The sequence below is a fragment of the Camelus dromedarius genome, chromosome 12, assembly GCF_036321535.1.
Source record: "Camelus dromedarius isolate mCamDro1 chromosome 12, mCamDro1.pat, whole genome shotgun sequence".
Classification (NCBI taxonomy): Eukaryota; Metazoa; Chordata; class Mammalia; order Artiodactyla; family Camelidae; genus Camelus; species Camelus dromedarius.
This window is the reverse complement of record NC_087447.1, coordinates 56,191,857-56,207,339: the sequence shown is the minus strand read 5'-3', so window position 1 is coordinate 56,207,339 and position 15,483 is coordinate 56,191,857. Positions and strand designations below refer to the sequence as shown.

At 40.1% G+C, this 15,483-nt stretch overlaps 1 protein-coding gene across 22 annotated transcripts in view; it reads left to right on the top strand.

The window, feature by feature from the left end:
* Window positions 1-15,483, top strand: part of DLG2 (discs large MAGUK scaffold protein 2) — a 1,729,700-nt gene that overhangs the window by 1,565,165 nt on the left and 149,052 nt on the right. For all 22 annotated transcript variants that reach the window (XM_031460460.2, XM_031460461.2, XM_031460455.2 and 19 more), the window contains one exon: window positions 15,221-15,335. In XM_031460460.2, coding sequence (XP_031316320.1) covers window positions 15,221-15,335 — 115 coding nt within the window. The remainder of the gene's footprint in view (window positions 1-15,220; window positions 15,336-15,483) is intronic.

Genomic DNA, 15,483 nt, shown 5'->3' with positions numbered 1-15,483 from the left:
GAGATTTCCGGTTCCTGATATTTGGGTATCTCCAAAATAAATTAGTCCCCAGCTTATCACTAGGAAGTGATGACCACTAGTCCACAGTCCCTGCCTGTGCACACAGAGCCTCCAGTCAGCATCTCTGTGCCTCCTTCATTTGGGTTTACAAACAGGGATCACCAGGCATTTCAGGGCATCCTTAAAACAAAAACAGAACTGAAAAGACTACGGAAAATCTAAAGATAATGCAGGGAAGAGAGGAAACCTGGAAAATAATAGTAATGAATATACTTAAGGAGATTAGATATTCATGAATTAAGAACAGGGGAATGTTAAAAAAGGAACCTTTAAAGAAGAAACACCTCTAGGACATTTAAATGTATTAAATTATACCTGGTCTATCATGTTCATTCTAGGGAGAACCCATTGCAAAAAGGGCAGGGAGAAAGCAGGGAATACTGAGGAAGTCAGAACGTGGATTTATCCATTCATGCACACGTTACATGTACATGGCAGTCATTTCTCATGCGCTGTCATGAGCCAGCCAGACACCCATGAAGAAGCCAGAAATGAGTTAAGAAGGGGCTGAGCCAACAGGAGCTGGGGTAGGATGAAGACAAATAGTACCACAAAAAGAAAAGAAGAGAAAAGAAACCCGGTGATGACTGCTGTGAGAGAGGGCAGCAGAGACTGGTGGAGGGTCCAGAACTGCCCTGAGAGGAACAGCTGAAGGATGTGAGGGGGAAGAGGTTGTTTAACCTAAAGAGACAAGGAAACCAGGGGAAATGAGAGCTTTCCTTCCTCCTGCCCCCATACCCCTCTTCCTCTCTTCCTATTCTCTTCCGTTTTCTTCCTTTCCTTCCTCCTTCTCTTCCTTTCTTTCCTTCCTTCCTTCCTTCTTTCTTTCTCTGTTTCTCTCTTTCTCTCTCAAGGGTTACATAGGGGAGAGGATTTGTTCTATATAGCTTTAGGAGATAAAACTTAAAAAGTAAAAAAAAAATAGAAGGAGTTAGATAACATCTCAAAATGGAAAAGAAACTAATCAGGGTGGGCAAGGCTCATCAAATTCCTGTTCAGAACTGGCTTCTGTGTAAAAGATGTCCTGTTCACACATTTTCTGTCCTGATGAATCCAGAAGGGGCCAGCTAGAGACCTGCTGGTCTGTTGCAGTTCTCTGTGGGCCAGAGTGGGCTTGGTGAGTTTTTGTGGATCTGTAAATTCATTCTACAGTAGGACAAACATAACTAGATGATATTTAAAAGCGCAATTTCTTGGATTGATCCATAGAAGCCAGCTCTGAGTTTAAATAAAGAGGAGACTTATTGGAGTGCGTTGATTTCTGGTTCTTGAATTGGAAGCAGAAACACCATCCCAAAGCTGGTCCCACGGATATTTTCCAGGCTCAGACTAAAGGCGACGAAGAGTGAATTTTTCAGCAGGTACTAACTGAAAGACCTTGTCATGTGACTGTGCTGAAGCAACCCCCAGAACTGGGCTTCAGTCAGTCATCCTACATCTTCCAAAGTTTTAGCCTTTCATTGTGCAAGTTGCAAGGAATTGACACCAGGCTGAGTCAGCTTTCTGATCCTCACCCTCACGGTTCAGATTAGAGTCTAATTATAAGAGCTACTCCTACATCTCCAGAAGCAGCATGCCTGGGATTGCTTCTTAAATTATTAATCAAGAGAAAGATAAATCTGCCTGATTCAGTTCTACAGGGATCGATTTTCCCATAGCATATTTTTATTTATTTGTGCATAGAAGTCCCTTTTAATGGTTACTTACGTTTATTATTTTCTCATTTTTTCCATGTGTCTAGAGGATAGAAATGATAAGATTAGTATGTGTTTCACACAACCCTGTCACACTGGAACTGCACAACAACCTTCATCTATAACAGTTCCATAGAGGGGAGGGTATAGCTCAGTGGTAGAGTGCATGCTTAGCATGCACGAGGTCCTGGGTTCAATCCCCAGTACCGCTATTAAAAAAAAAAAAAAAGTTCCATAGACCCAGGAAAGCATCTAGTTTATAAATTGCTTCACTTGTTAAAGATGTCTCTCCCTGTACTCCTAGTCACTGGCACGAGAATGCTGGGCTGTAATGACGTCCCCTCAAAATCAGTGTGCCAACATGGACTCTTTTTCTTTACTTTCCTCAATGGCACCTCCTTTTCTATTCTCAGTCAGTTGCTCAGGCTGGAAACCTGAGGGAACCCTGGACTCGTCCACTCTCTTTCTTATCTGCCACATTGAACTAATCAGCAAAGCCTCTTATTTACACCTCCCAGACGTCTGTACCCTCTTCTCCACTCCCACTGTCCTCGCCATCTCTCACTGGGCCATTGAAAGAGACACCTCAATGACTTCCAGGAGGTTTCTGATCTCTCTATTGTCACTGTCCGGCCTCTTCATCAGAATGCTGCTAGCTAAGTGACAAATACAATATATCCCTTAAAAGACACCCAGTGGTTCCCTATTATCTTTGTTTTAGAGTTCAAATTTCTTAGCAAGTGATACTGTGCAGAGGACATTATAGGGTTACACTTTGTCTGTACTTAAATGACAATTTCAACTTCATGTACACCCAGGGAGTTCTTTACTTTTCTTATAGATCTTTTGCCAAAAATCAGGGAAACAGTTTTGTAGAAAAGAAACAGTGAAATAAGCAAAATAATTTTTTCTACGCCATAAAAATAGCTAAACTGAGCACAAAATTGTTACCATAAATTGAGCCGAAGTTCTGTTCAGCTCTTGTTTGTTTGTTTGGGGGCTGTGGGTAATTTCCCATTATGTGATTTTTCTGGTTGCATGCCATAAAATACTTGCAATATTAAGATAATAAATAGGAACACATATAGCATCTCACGAAGTAAAAGGGAATCTTAGGATTGGAGAAGAATCTAGCTATTTTAGGATTCAGAAATAGATAATTATGATGGGAAAGAAGTGAAGGGTAAATAGTTCTTTCGATCCATATCTTTGGCAATTCTTCCTTTTGCCTCTTCTTTTTAGTGGGAGAGCCATGGAGGAATAGAACACATTTATCAAATTCTCGCCATTTGCAGAATGGCTAGGTCACTTTTTCATCAGGACGAAGGGGGAACAGTCACACCAGCAACTCCACTCCATCAGATATCAAACATCCACCATGTGCCTCACCAATAATAAGCAAGTCCTTACAGATGATTAACTAGTTTCCTGCAAGTGGAGTTCTGCAGAGGAGAATTATCAGTCATATTTGTTGGAAGGACCTATCATAGGCCTGGGAGCTGTCTGAGGAAATGATGTTGAAGACAAGAAGGGAAAGCTAGGTGAAGACTGATGGGAAAGGTGTTCCAGGCAGAGGGGACAGCATGGATGATGTTTTGCAGCTAGAAAAGAATGGGACTGAGAAAATCTCAAAAGCTAGAGTCTGAGAAAACCGAAAAGGAGGGTTAAGAAAAAGATGAGCTGGGGAGTTCAGCAGGGACCTTCTTGCCTTTACTGAGAATTGTAGACAAGAAGCTCGAGCTAGTCCTGGAATTGCCATCACTGTGGAAATCAATGTAGACATTAGATCACAGTAATGGGAAGTCCTTATGTGCAAGGACCGCATTTTAACATCTTATCACTGGTGTCTAGCACAGAGCTTCACCATGGTTGATGTTCAAGAAATGTTTGCTGATTGAACAGAAGCATTTGAGCAGCCATTTCATGGCTGTTACCTCAGTGAAATCTCAAAATGATGCCAGGTCTAGGTGTACTATACCTACTTCACTGTGAACAAACCAGGGCTCAGAGTGACACACTTGGGGGCACGTGGGGGAAGAGCCAGGAGGGGCCAGGTCCTGTCATCCCAGCCTACTGTGCTAGTGAGGAGGACTTGACATAGTGCTGTCAGCTTTTAAATTGTATCAAATTAAGATGTTTACTCTTTTACAAAAATCAATTTTTTTCTATTTTGAACATTTTCAAACATACAAAAATAGAATTTTACAAAGAACGCTCATGTACTTGTCACCCATATTCAATAATGGTCAAGTTTGCCAATTTGCTTTTTATCACTTGAAGTATTTTCTTTGCCAATATATTAAAAAAAAAAATCCCAACAGTATCTCTTTTCATCTCTACAATATGCAGGAACTATAAAGAAAAAAACGACAACATGTTCTTATATTACCACAATGCTATGTCATACCCCACAGAATTAAAAATAATTCTTGGTATGATCTAATGTGCAGCCTGTAATGACATAAAAATTTCTTTTTCCTAATCAGGATCCAAGCAAGCACTGTACATTACATTTGGTGATTATACCTCTAAAGTATAAAAAGGACATTTTAACAACCAAAAAGTAAGAAAAAATACTTTAAAGTTAAGAAAGAAAAAAAAAAAAAACCCAAAGTCTATTATGTAAGTTTAGCTTTAGGAAGTGCTCCCACCCTCAGCCTTATTTATTTTTCATGCTGTAACATGGCCTTGCTCTCTGCAGCCTCTCCGGGGAACCTCTGCCCCAAATTGTTGCCGATTCTGTGGTATCACAGGCAGGGCTGCTTGCTCTCTCTCCTGAGCATCTCCTGCCTCACAGCCCTATGAGTGCCCGGTGTGTGCTCTTTGGAGCAATGTGAACCTGGCCCTCAGCCCCAAGCCTGGAACACCTGCACCAACAGGAATCATGGTTTCCAGCTGACTTCAAGCCTTAAACCCAGAATCACCCTAACGACATATTGAGAACCTTTCATTTGGGAAGCATATTGGAGAGACCAAACAAAGCCTTTTCATTTTGATCTTACCAACCTAGCTTATAGAATTCATTATAAATATGAGTCTGTAGCTGTATCAGAAATTGGTGGTTAAACGGTCACTTAGGGTGACCAGGCCAGACAGTACATGTCAGGAACGAAAGACAGAATAGCACAGTCACTTGTAGAGGGGAGTGTAGAATCAACGTCGTGAAAAAAGCACTGAACGAGGCCAGAACTAGAATATCTGGATTCGAGTCCCAGCTCTGCTGTGTGACCTAGGGCAAATTGTCTAGCCTCTCTGAGCCTCTATTTTCTCTTAGTTTTCTTCCCATTGTGCTTCTGTTTATCTAGGGATGGTGGCTTATCCTCCAACACAATATGTAATTTCTCAAGATGCTATTAAAGGGTAAATCTGATAGGAATGTCATGGAGGCAAGACAGATATTTGTTCCCCTTATGTCACATGCAAGGGGACGGCCAACCTGCCTGCCTCTAGAGCCAGACTGCTTCATCTTCTCTCTCTGCGCAGGTCTATAATTAGGCAAGAATATCACCCTTTTCACTGGGCAAGACCTAACTGATTATTATTGCAGTAGAACACAGGAAGCTTGAACATTATTATTTTAGCTTCTAGCTCCATGATTTTAATACAAAAGAAGGAACAGGGCAAATCCAGCAAAGATTCAATATTTGTATTTGCCAAGGAAGGCTTTCTTATCTGGTTGGATGTAATCTTAAGCATTTTGCCTTAAATTTGGAAGCACAGCTCCTTCTTCTGATGCACCATTAGCTACAGATCACACCAATTAAACTACAGCCTGTGCATCTCAGCTCTGAGCCTTTTGCCCAACCTACCAGCAAAATCTTTAGAGAAAATTGCTATTGGCAGCTAGGCCCTAATGATATCAGAATTTTCCATTTTCCCCTCAGAGTTTCACATTTACTCTCTTAACCATGATGCCCTATTTAGCTTTATTTCCACAGCCAAGACAGAAATCTGATTCTACAGCTTTTGAGACAAATTTCAGGTGCTGAGGAAATAATCTTCTAGGCAGAGTGGGATTTTTTAAGAAGGCTGTATTGATATGATTTGTTATTATCATCACTTTATATGGTGCAATTCAGTTTATCAAACATTTTTATATCTGTTTCTTCATTTGATCCTCACAGCAACCTTGTGACATAAGTGGGGTATTAATATTTCCTTTTTATGATTGAGGAATAGAAAGCATCAAGAGATCTTAATCTTTCTTTTCCATTTATTGAGCACCTAGTTTATTCCTGGCACTGAACTCTGCCATTTACAAATACTATTATTGCATTTAATCTTCAAACAATATGATGAGGCACATGTTGTTTTTCTATTATTGTATATATGAGAAAACCAAAACCAAGTCTTCTCCAGGTTGAATAATTTGCACAAAATCCACATTGTGAATCAGCGGTGAACTTAACATTTAAAGTTGGATCCTACTTATTTCAGAACCTTTAAAAAAAATAGCATTACACCAGGCAACTCCCAATTGCCTGAAGACACAGGCTTTGCCAAATTCAAAAAGTTTCTGGGCTGACTCCACTTTGCAATATTCCTGATAATCAAAGAAAATCTGCTTTTATGAATCCATAAAACAAAGCTTGCATAAAGCCAAACTGAAATTTGACATATCTAACTTTCAAAGTTATGCGCATATTGTACAAAATAGCTGGTTGGGGATTCAGACTGTCGTTTGCCTAAAGAACTTACTTCATTTCACACATTAAAGAATTCCTGAGTGTTTACTGAAACCTCCTTAAAGGGTCTCCAGCCAGGCTGCACAAAAAAATTGTTCTAGTCAAAACAAATGATCCCTGTTCTACTGAGAAAGAGAGAAAAGGGGAGAGAGAAAGAGAGAGAGGGAAGGAAACAACATATCTTAAATCAGACTATTATTAAAAATTATTCTAAAAGATCTGATCTACTTTGTAGTAGGTTTGGCAAATGAAAGGGTCAGTGTTTTTCCCCAAAGTCTTTGTTTAGCTTGCCCAATTCAGCACATTTATATTAACATTTGTTGACTGATTATGTCACACTCTGTTCCAGATGTTAGGGATACAGAGAAAGTATGACGTTGTCTTGCCCTTAAGGTGTCCATAACTCAGTTCTTAATGCTCAGTGCCGGAGATCTCTTACCTTGTGGGATTCAGAAAACATAGTGGACTCACCCTATTGTCTGGGATTCTCTGTTATAGTTGGATTTTGGTGAATTTAGTTTTTAATCTGTGTATCTCTCTCTCTCTCTTTGTCTCCCCCACCCCCCACCCCCGTGTCACACACAGACACAGACACACACACACAGTAGTTTGGATCAGAAGTTAAACCACATAACATCTGTGAATCTTTAGCAGTGAAAAATTCCATGTCACTACTTTAACACAGAAGCAGGTTGGCAACCTGAGAAATGAGTTAAGTCAGGAGTTGGGGTAAAAGGCCAGTAAGATGCTTAGGCGGAATAACCAGCCTGGGGAGATCCACTGAAGATCCTCCCCGTGGCCAGAGGTCAGCTCTCTCGAGGGCAGGTGGGCATGTCCATACACATGTGGGAGAGAAGCCCATCTTCGCTACTAGTCTGGAAAAACAGCAGCCCTCCCAGCACGACTACCTGAAAAACTGCCAGAGTCAGAAAGCTCTAAGGCTGTCTCTAAAGCCTGGTGTAACCTGGCAGGGGCCCTTCTGTGCCTTTCTGGCTCTGAAATTTCAGGACCACTAAGAAAAGAAGAGGTGGTGAAATGTGAACTGTCAGTTCTTTCCTGAGCTCCAAGTAAATAGAATTATTTTTGTATCATTCATTATACAAAAGAATTTTCACAAAGTATTGCTTCTTGGGCTTGAGACATAACGAGTATTCTCTGGCGATCCTCCTGCGCATGCCTGTTTGGGGAAGAGTCTAGTGGTGAGGGAGCACTGATTGATTTGTCGGGAATTGTCTAGTGTTAAGCACTTTTACTTATCATATTACATTGATTATAAGGCTAACGTCTTCCCCCTTCTACACACATACATTCCAACTTGTGATATCTGAATGAGTCTCGAGTTCACCCTCTCCAAAAACAGTGCTGTTATTAGTAATTGATGCTGCTTTTTAAAATCAATACTGCTTAAAATGATGCAAATGAAGTACACTGTATTAGATGTTTAGAACAACATTGTATAGGAGCAGAGAAGATGTCCCCATTTTACAGAGGAGGAGACAGCATCTCTGAGAGAGTAAGGGATTTTCCCAATATCAACTCAGAGCCAAGACTCAGATGCAGCAACTGACTCCAGGCTTTCAGACCCTAGTTGCTCCTCTCACTCTACCAGCAACCGTATGGTCTTTTGCAAAGATTTAACCTGCCTCAGGTTCTCCATTGTAACATATATCTGACTGTATTGTCTCTTCCCACCATAGTGCTATCTTGTTACAATTTAGAAAGTGCCGTATCTTGTAGTAACTTACGGTGAAAAAGAATATGAAAAATGAATATATATATATGTCCATGTATGACACCAGCAACTGATACAACATTGTAAATTGACTTATGTTTTCATATATATATAGAAAGTGCTTGATACTCATATAGGAGCAGATATTTAAATGGTAGGTGCTCTTTTTATATTTACCCCAAGAAACCAGAAAATTAAATGCTGTGCACCAGCCTGTGAGCCCCTGGAGTCAAAGGTCTGTCCAGTGGATTCAATATCCCTAGCAATTAGCATTGTGCCTAGCGTGTAATAACGTTTGCTGAATAAATAAAAGAAAGTACTTCCCCCAAAGAAATGGAAGCATTTACCATTGCTTACCAGTATGTCATCCCCAGAACAGTGATAAGATGCTGTGCTAAGGATAGATGTAAACTATTCCACCTGCATTTTCCCCATACACCCTTCTGGACCCTGGTGACAGCAAGGGTCATGTTCAGGTGAACAATGTTGTGTCACCAGTAGACTGCACATTATTGATTTTTGCCCCAGCCCTACTGGAAGGTGCTCCAAAGCTCGGGCTTCCTTAACTTATAAGCCACCGCAGTCTTCTCTCTCAGGTTTGTCTGTTAAAAAGCATCACTTCTTTACAATGTTAGTTTCAGGTATACAGCAGAGCGATTCAATTTTACATATACGTACACAGATATTTTTTCTTTTCAGATTCTTTTCCATTATATGTTATTACAAAAAATTGAATACAGTTCCCTGTGCTATACAGTAGATCCTTGTTGTTTATCCATTTTTTATGTAGTAAATCAACTACACTTCCACAAAAAAAATGTTTTAAAAAAAAGTACCACTTTATGGGTGAGCAGCAGGTGATCTTTTCAGACTACTTCCCCTGGAGTGTGGAAATGGATAACTCTGCAGGAGAGCAGCCTGTTCTGCTTGGATGTGCAGAATCTTCCCAATGATTTACCAGTTGTTGTTAAAGCTGCACACACGTCCGTAGTGAGCATGTAGGAAGAGGATGCTACTGTCCCCATTAGTGGGACTAAAGCCTGGATATGCATGTGTCCTAACAGGAGCCACCACAATAGCAACACAAGCAACTCTCTTACATTTACAAAATGCTTTGCGTCAAATCTCATTTTGATTCTCAAACCACCGTGTGAGAGGAATCTCACAATGTACACCAGAGCAGACTGAAGCTCAGTAGCATCCCAAGGCACCATTGGTAGTAAATGACTGGATTGAGACTGAAAGCTGGTCTCGTCACCTAGAGTTCCCAGTTCTGCTCTGCTCACTGCTTCCTCTGGGGACTGACAACGTGAGTCAGCTGGATGAGGTCATAACTGTGAAGGGTACACTGCCCCCCAGCTCACCTGGGGGAGGCCAGGCCTGTGACGTCAGGCTGTCATCTTACCCAGCAAGATTATTGTTTCCTTCTCTCAGACACAAGACTGGCCATCTGAGCCATCTCTAAAGACATAAGTAGTTGGGCAGTTTCAATCAATGCAGATTAAACCGATTGCATTAAATAACCCCTACCTCCTTTCCTGTGTGGGTCATGGAGTGGATTTGCCCCTGGGTCTCCTTGTGCACACTTGACAAATTGCAGAAGAAGCAAGTGTATGGCAGAGACACCAGCCCTGCCCCCGCTTCATGTGTAGTGTGTGACGTTCACATCTTGCCCTTGCTCCATCCAAGTGTCCATCAATATCTCACAGCGTTGAGATGATACTGATGGGCGAGGTCACTGATATTCCTGGAAAAGGCAGCAGCTTTGGAATTGGGCATCATTCTCCTGGCCTCTATCACTATGGATTGGTGAGAGGACCCCAAGAAGCCATTTAATGATTGCCTAACAGGTGAGTAGTTCCATCCCGGTGCCAAGTGTCCCAAAGTATGGCCATCTGTGATTTATTCCTCTTTGTCCTGGAGGAGACATCAGTTCATAACAGGCAGAGTAAGGCAGTATTAGGGGGCTCTAAGAGCAGACACAGGTTTCTATTTTGCCCAGTACAGAAAGGGGTTTTGACTTTTGCAAGCAGTGAACAAGAGTAGGTGTTGAATTACATGTGAACATTAACAAGAAGAATTGTGTCATTACCAACAGCCAACCCTTTAGGTCCGTCAGCTCTCTCTCATAATCTTCCCAGCGTATCTCAAAGTGGGTACAATTATTCCTATTCTGCTTATGAGGAAATTGAGCCCAGAAAGGTTAATAACTTTCATAATGATGCACAACTAACAAATAGCAGAGCCAGGATTCTGACCCCTGCATAATCCAAATCTTGTACCCTCTCAACTGTCATCACCCACCATGTCTAAGTGAATGAAAATGACACAATCCCAATATGAATGTGTCTAGTCAGTCTAGATTTAGATACCTAGGAATGTGGATTTTTTTTAACCTGGCTTCTCATTTATAGAGGGGAAAAAAAGAACTAACCAGAGGTAATATTTCTTGAAACTCTAGAACATTTACCTAGAAGTTGGTTTTAGTGGTCAGAAGAAACAACAGATAGATGACTTGTAATTTAAAAAGCATTTGCCAGCCACCTATTTCATGCAAAGTAAGACAGAATAAGGTGCTGCTTCTTTAATGCAGTTCCCCACTGCAGAATTATCCTTAGTTTTCATGTCAGTGTCCCATTCAAGAAGGAAATGCATTCAGGTTCTATGTTTTTCAAAATTATATGCCAAGCACCTGATACCATCCTGTGTACAGGGAAGGAGGAATGGTAGACCTTGAGGTGAGAGAAGCAGAGATGAGTGGGGCATACACACTCTCTCAAGAGTTTATAGGCCGATAAAGGAGAGGACCAGCGTGCACATAATTAATGCAGTAGGTGAAAGGAAGGAGAGCAAGATGTCAAGAGGGAGTGATAGAGAACTGAAGAGGACTTGGGTTCTAAGGAAGAATTGTGGCATTATAATAGGTCCCATGATGTGATGAAAACAAACTGGCCTCACGGAGATCCAGGGTTGAATGCTAGCTCCGTGTCCAGTGAGCTCTGTTTCCTAGAAGCTCTGTGACTTCGGTGAAATAGTTAACTTCTCTGAACCTGTTTCCTCATCTCTAAAATAATATACCTACCTCAGAGCTTTGTTAGGAGAACTAATATAATTTTTAAGTTTGTACCACAGAAACTAGTCTATTGCAGGTGCTCAGTAAACATGAATTTTCCCTTGGAATATGTAAAGACTGAGCACTATTACATCTCATTTGAATGGAACATTTGGGGAAAGGAGAGGGAATTAAGAATAAATGGATGTGATGGTGTTAGGTCTTTGTTTTAACTTGTTGAAAATGTAATTTTCAGCACTTTTATAAAATATAAAGAAGACATACTTCACACTTTATGCATACTTTCTTATTTATTTCTGGAGCCTTTCTAACTATAAACCTGTGGACATAGCCCCTCTCCTCTCTGTCTCTCTCTCTCTCACACTCACACATGCACACATACACGCCATTTATATTTGTAAACTCAGATCTTATTGTTTTTGCTTGGATGAAATTACTTGTAAAGCTTTATTTTTCAAAAAGGAGCAGAGGGATAAACACTTTTGAACACAGGATTTGGATGAACATCATTGTCCAAGTGGAGAAGTTGAGAATGAGATGGGTTCCAATTAAGACGAATACAATACAATAAGCAATATAATAGCTCCCTATCCATAGTGGGGAATGTAAACACTGTAGAATATGATATAGAATAAACATGTCAAAAGCATGGCAGGAAACATTTGGGGGATCTAATGAGCCACAGAGTAAGGAGAACACGGTGAGGAGGAGCCCAACCAAGTGCTGATGTTCTCCAGGTCACACATCAGGGAACTGTTTCCCATGTGACACGGCTGAGGTGGGGAGAGCACAGAGGCTGCGAGAGAATGGTGAAAATAACAGTGGGCTTTGGGAGTGATTAGACAGGAATAAAGCCTTGACATTAGACAGAATAATTAGCCTTGAAAAAAGAAGTCCTAGGGAGAAACATCTTGTCTTTCTTCATTAAAAGAACCATAATATTGAAAACAGGCAATTTCAGTACCTGCAGGCATTTTCAAACAGAACTCATTTCATGATTCTGCTCACTTCCTCATTCATTATTCATCCATTCATTCAGAAAATGTTTATGATCACCTATTTTTTTTTGAGAGATGAGATAAGTAGGTCTATTTATTTACTTAATGGAGGTACTGGGGATTGAACCCAGGACCTTGTGCATGCTAAGCACACACTCTGCCCCTGAGCTATACCCTCCATCCCATGATCACCTATTATTAAATGCCTCCTGCATACCAAACACTGGGTTAGGAACAGGGAAAGCCTCAGTGAGCTCAGTGTAATGCGGAAGATGGGCAACGGCACAAATGACTGTAATTTGAGGTGATAAGTACAGTGAAGTAGCCAAGTAGTCATAGGGGGTTGAGGACTGGCACTTAATTAGGTGTTTAGGGGGGACAGTTAAAGGTGGGATTTCAGGTTTTTGTCATGGCTGTGAAGTCATCCAAGTGGTAAAGGCAGGAGTCCTGGGAACAGATGGGAAATTTAGTGATTCTTAGGGGTGATGCATGGTGTTTAGCAAGTGACAGTGTGGAGCATGGCTCAGAAGAAACCAAGAGGTCCAACTCGGTGATCCTGGCTAGATTATTTTCTCTGAAAAATACTAATGGCTGTGTGATGTCTGTGCAAAGCTTTGACTGAGACTCGTGTCACAGTGCTCTACTGACCTGCCGTGAACGTGCTCCCGTGCACCAAATCCCTGTCTGACAGCAATGGCTGGACGGGCCCAAATGTCTACCTATATGGAAATTGTTAAATAAATTACAGTCTGAACAGTGGAATGTGATTAAGAGTATTAAGAAACATGATACTTATTGTTTGAGAGAAGGTAGGAAAAGATCCAAGTTACACTGTTAAAGGAAAAAGCGTTAGCATAATACATAATTATGATCTCATGTGTGTGGGTATGTGTGTATGTATATACTCAGATGAATTGAGAAATGTCTGCAGAAGTCCAGCATCCACCCTCTATGTACCTGCAGGCAGGGCTGCAGGGAAGGACAGCAGTGAGAGACAAGAAGGAGGGAGTTTTTTATTTTGTGTTTTTCTATATAGTTGACATTTTTACAACATCCATGTACTTTGTTTTATAATTTAAATAAGAAATGAAATAATGTCCTTGAAGCCCTGAGCACAGCATCTGCCATGTGCCCAGCAATAAAGATTAATTGGTTTTTAATAGGGTGGCAAGAAAATATGACTGTCTCAGGATGATTTAAATCTGCATATAGCATCATACAAATGGTTGTAAATAAGTGTTTTCTCTCTCTGCTAAAATGGAATGAAATAAATATCTTAAATTATGGATAATAGATTTTAGATTAACTATGTGTTCTGCTTATTTAATCACTTAGGATTTAATTATTCAAAGCAAAGTTTTGAACAGGAAGCCTTCCAAATCTAGACTTTGCTTAAGCACTAGAAATTTCCCATCAGCTAGTAGGGTTTTTATCTTTAGAGCACTAAACCTTAAACATATTTAACGTTCAGAATTAATTGTTGTCTGTCATTGAAAACCAAAGTCAGATGTTTTCTTTTATGAAATTCTACCCCACAGCAACCAATAGATGTTCAGGTAAATTGAATTTAAATTTAATTTTGTGGAACTTTTTATTATAAAGAATCTGAAATACACTGTAAATAGATAATCCTCAGTTACATTCAGTCATTCGTGTTTTTATGAAAAGTTATTATATTCATTTAGTCATTCGTGTTTTTGTGAAAAGTTAAAAATAAATTGAATTGAAAATCAAATTATTTTCTAAAATATATTAAGAGCCCCTGTTAAAATTCTTCAGGATGAGTTTTGTTCATAATTGAAAGGACCATTTATAATTTCAATGAACATAGTTATCATGTGGGTAAATTGAGCCTTTCACCTACTGGATTTTCCTAAAGCAAGACACTGTTGTGACAAGGAGATGACAGAGCAAGTTGGGATCAAGAATATTGAATTATGCTAATAAATATCTCAAAATCTTTTTTTATTTTTATTGGATTGACATAACAAAAAATTTTTCCTGTGATAAACTAGTGTAATAGTTTTATTTCCTTGATTTTTTTAGACCCTTTTTTTCTTTCAATGTTTCTAAAATAGATTTAATACTTAATTTAAATATATTGTGTATCTTAAAATTAATGACGTGTGGTATGTGATGTTTTATATTAAAGCTATAGGGTAAAGCTGAGGTATGATGCCAAGTGATCAGATTCTTACAGCCTCCCAGCAGAAAAAACTTAGCAAAATTAAATGATGTTTTCTACACAGTTCATCATCAAGCACTTGACTGTCTGGTCTATCAGGCCGAGGGTAACTGGAAACTCACCTCAACCCCTATAACATCAGTAATTCCATGGACTTCTGCAATTTTTTTCCCTCTCTTTTCTAAATCAAGCCTTTTATTTTGAGATAATTATAGATTCACATGCAGTTGTAAGAAATAATACAGGGAAATCCTATATACTTTTTATTCAGTTTTACCCAGTGGTAACATTTTATATGTCAAGCCAGATATTGACATTGATGTAAGCCATCAAATTTATTCCGATTTTCTCATTTTACTTGTAGTCACTTATGTGTGTGTGTGTGTGTGCGTGGTTAGTTTTGTGTCATTTTATTACATGTACAAGTACCTGTATCCACAACCACAGTCAAGACAGAGAACGTTTCCATCACCACAAGGGTACCTTGTATTGCCCATTTATAAAAACCTCCACCTCCTCCCCTATGGACTTTTCACATCTTGGGAATTTGATGGCAGTATGTTTTAGAGTTACTTTTGGGGAAGTAACTGATTTGCTCCTTTCCTCTTGTGAATGTCTGCAAATAAATAATACAGAAGCGAACCCTCTGTGTTCTACCATTCCTGAGTTGCGCATCTCCCTGTTGCTCGACAAAGAAACCGACAACAGGGATGAAGGGCTGCCTTGTGTGTGCAGCATTTCTAACTTGCTGAAGGCACGGAACCAAATTTGCCACCTTTGTTTCCATTCACAGATTACGCTCGATTTGAGGCCAAAATCCATGACCTACGAGAGCAGATGATGAACCACAGCATGAGCTCCGGGTCCGGGTCCCTGCGAACTAACCAGAAACGCTCCCTCTATGTCAGGTAGGCAGCCGCGTGTTTCTCACTGTAATCTGCGCTTGTGAGTGATTAGCTTGGGGAGACAAAGGCAGCGCCTTATAGCAGTGGGACAAGTGTTCTTATTAACCCCACTCCTCGATGTACCACTCTAAGACCTTAAGTTTAACCATGT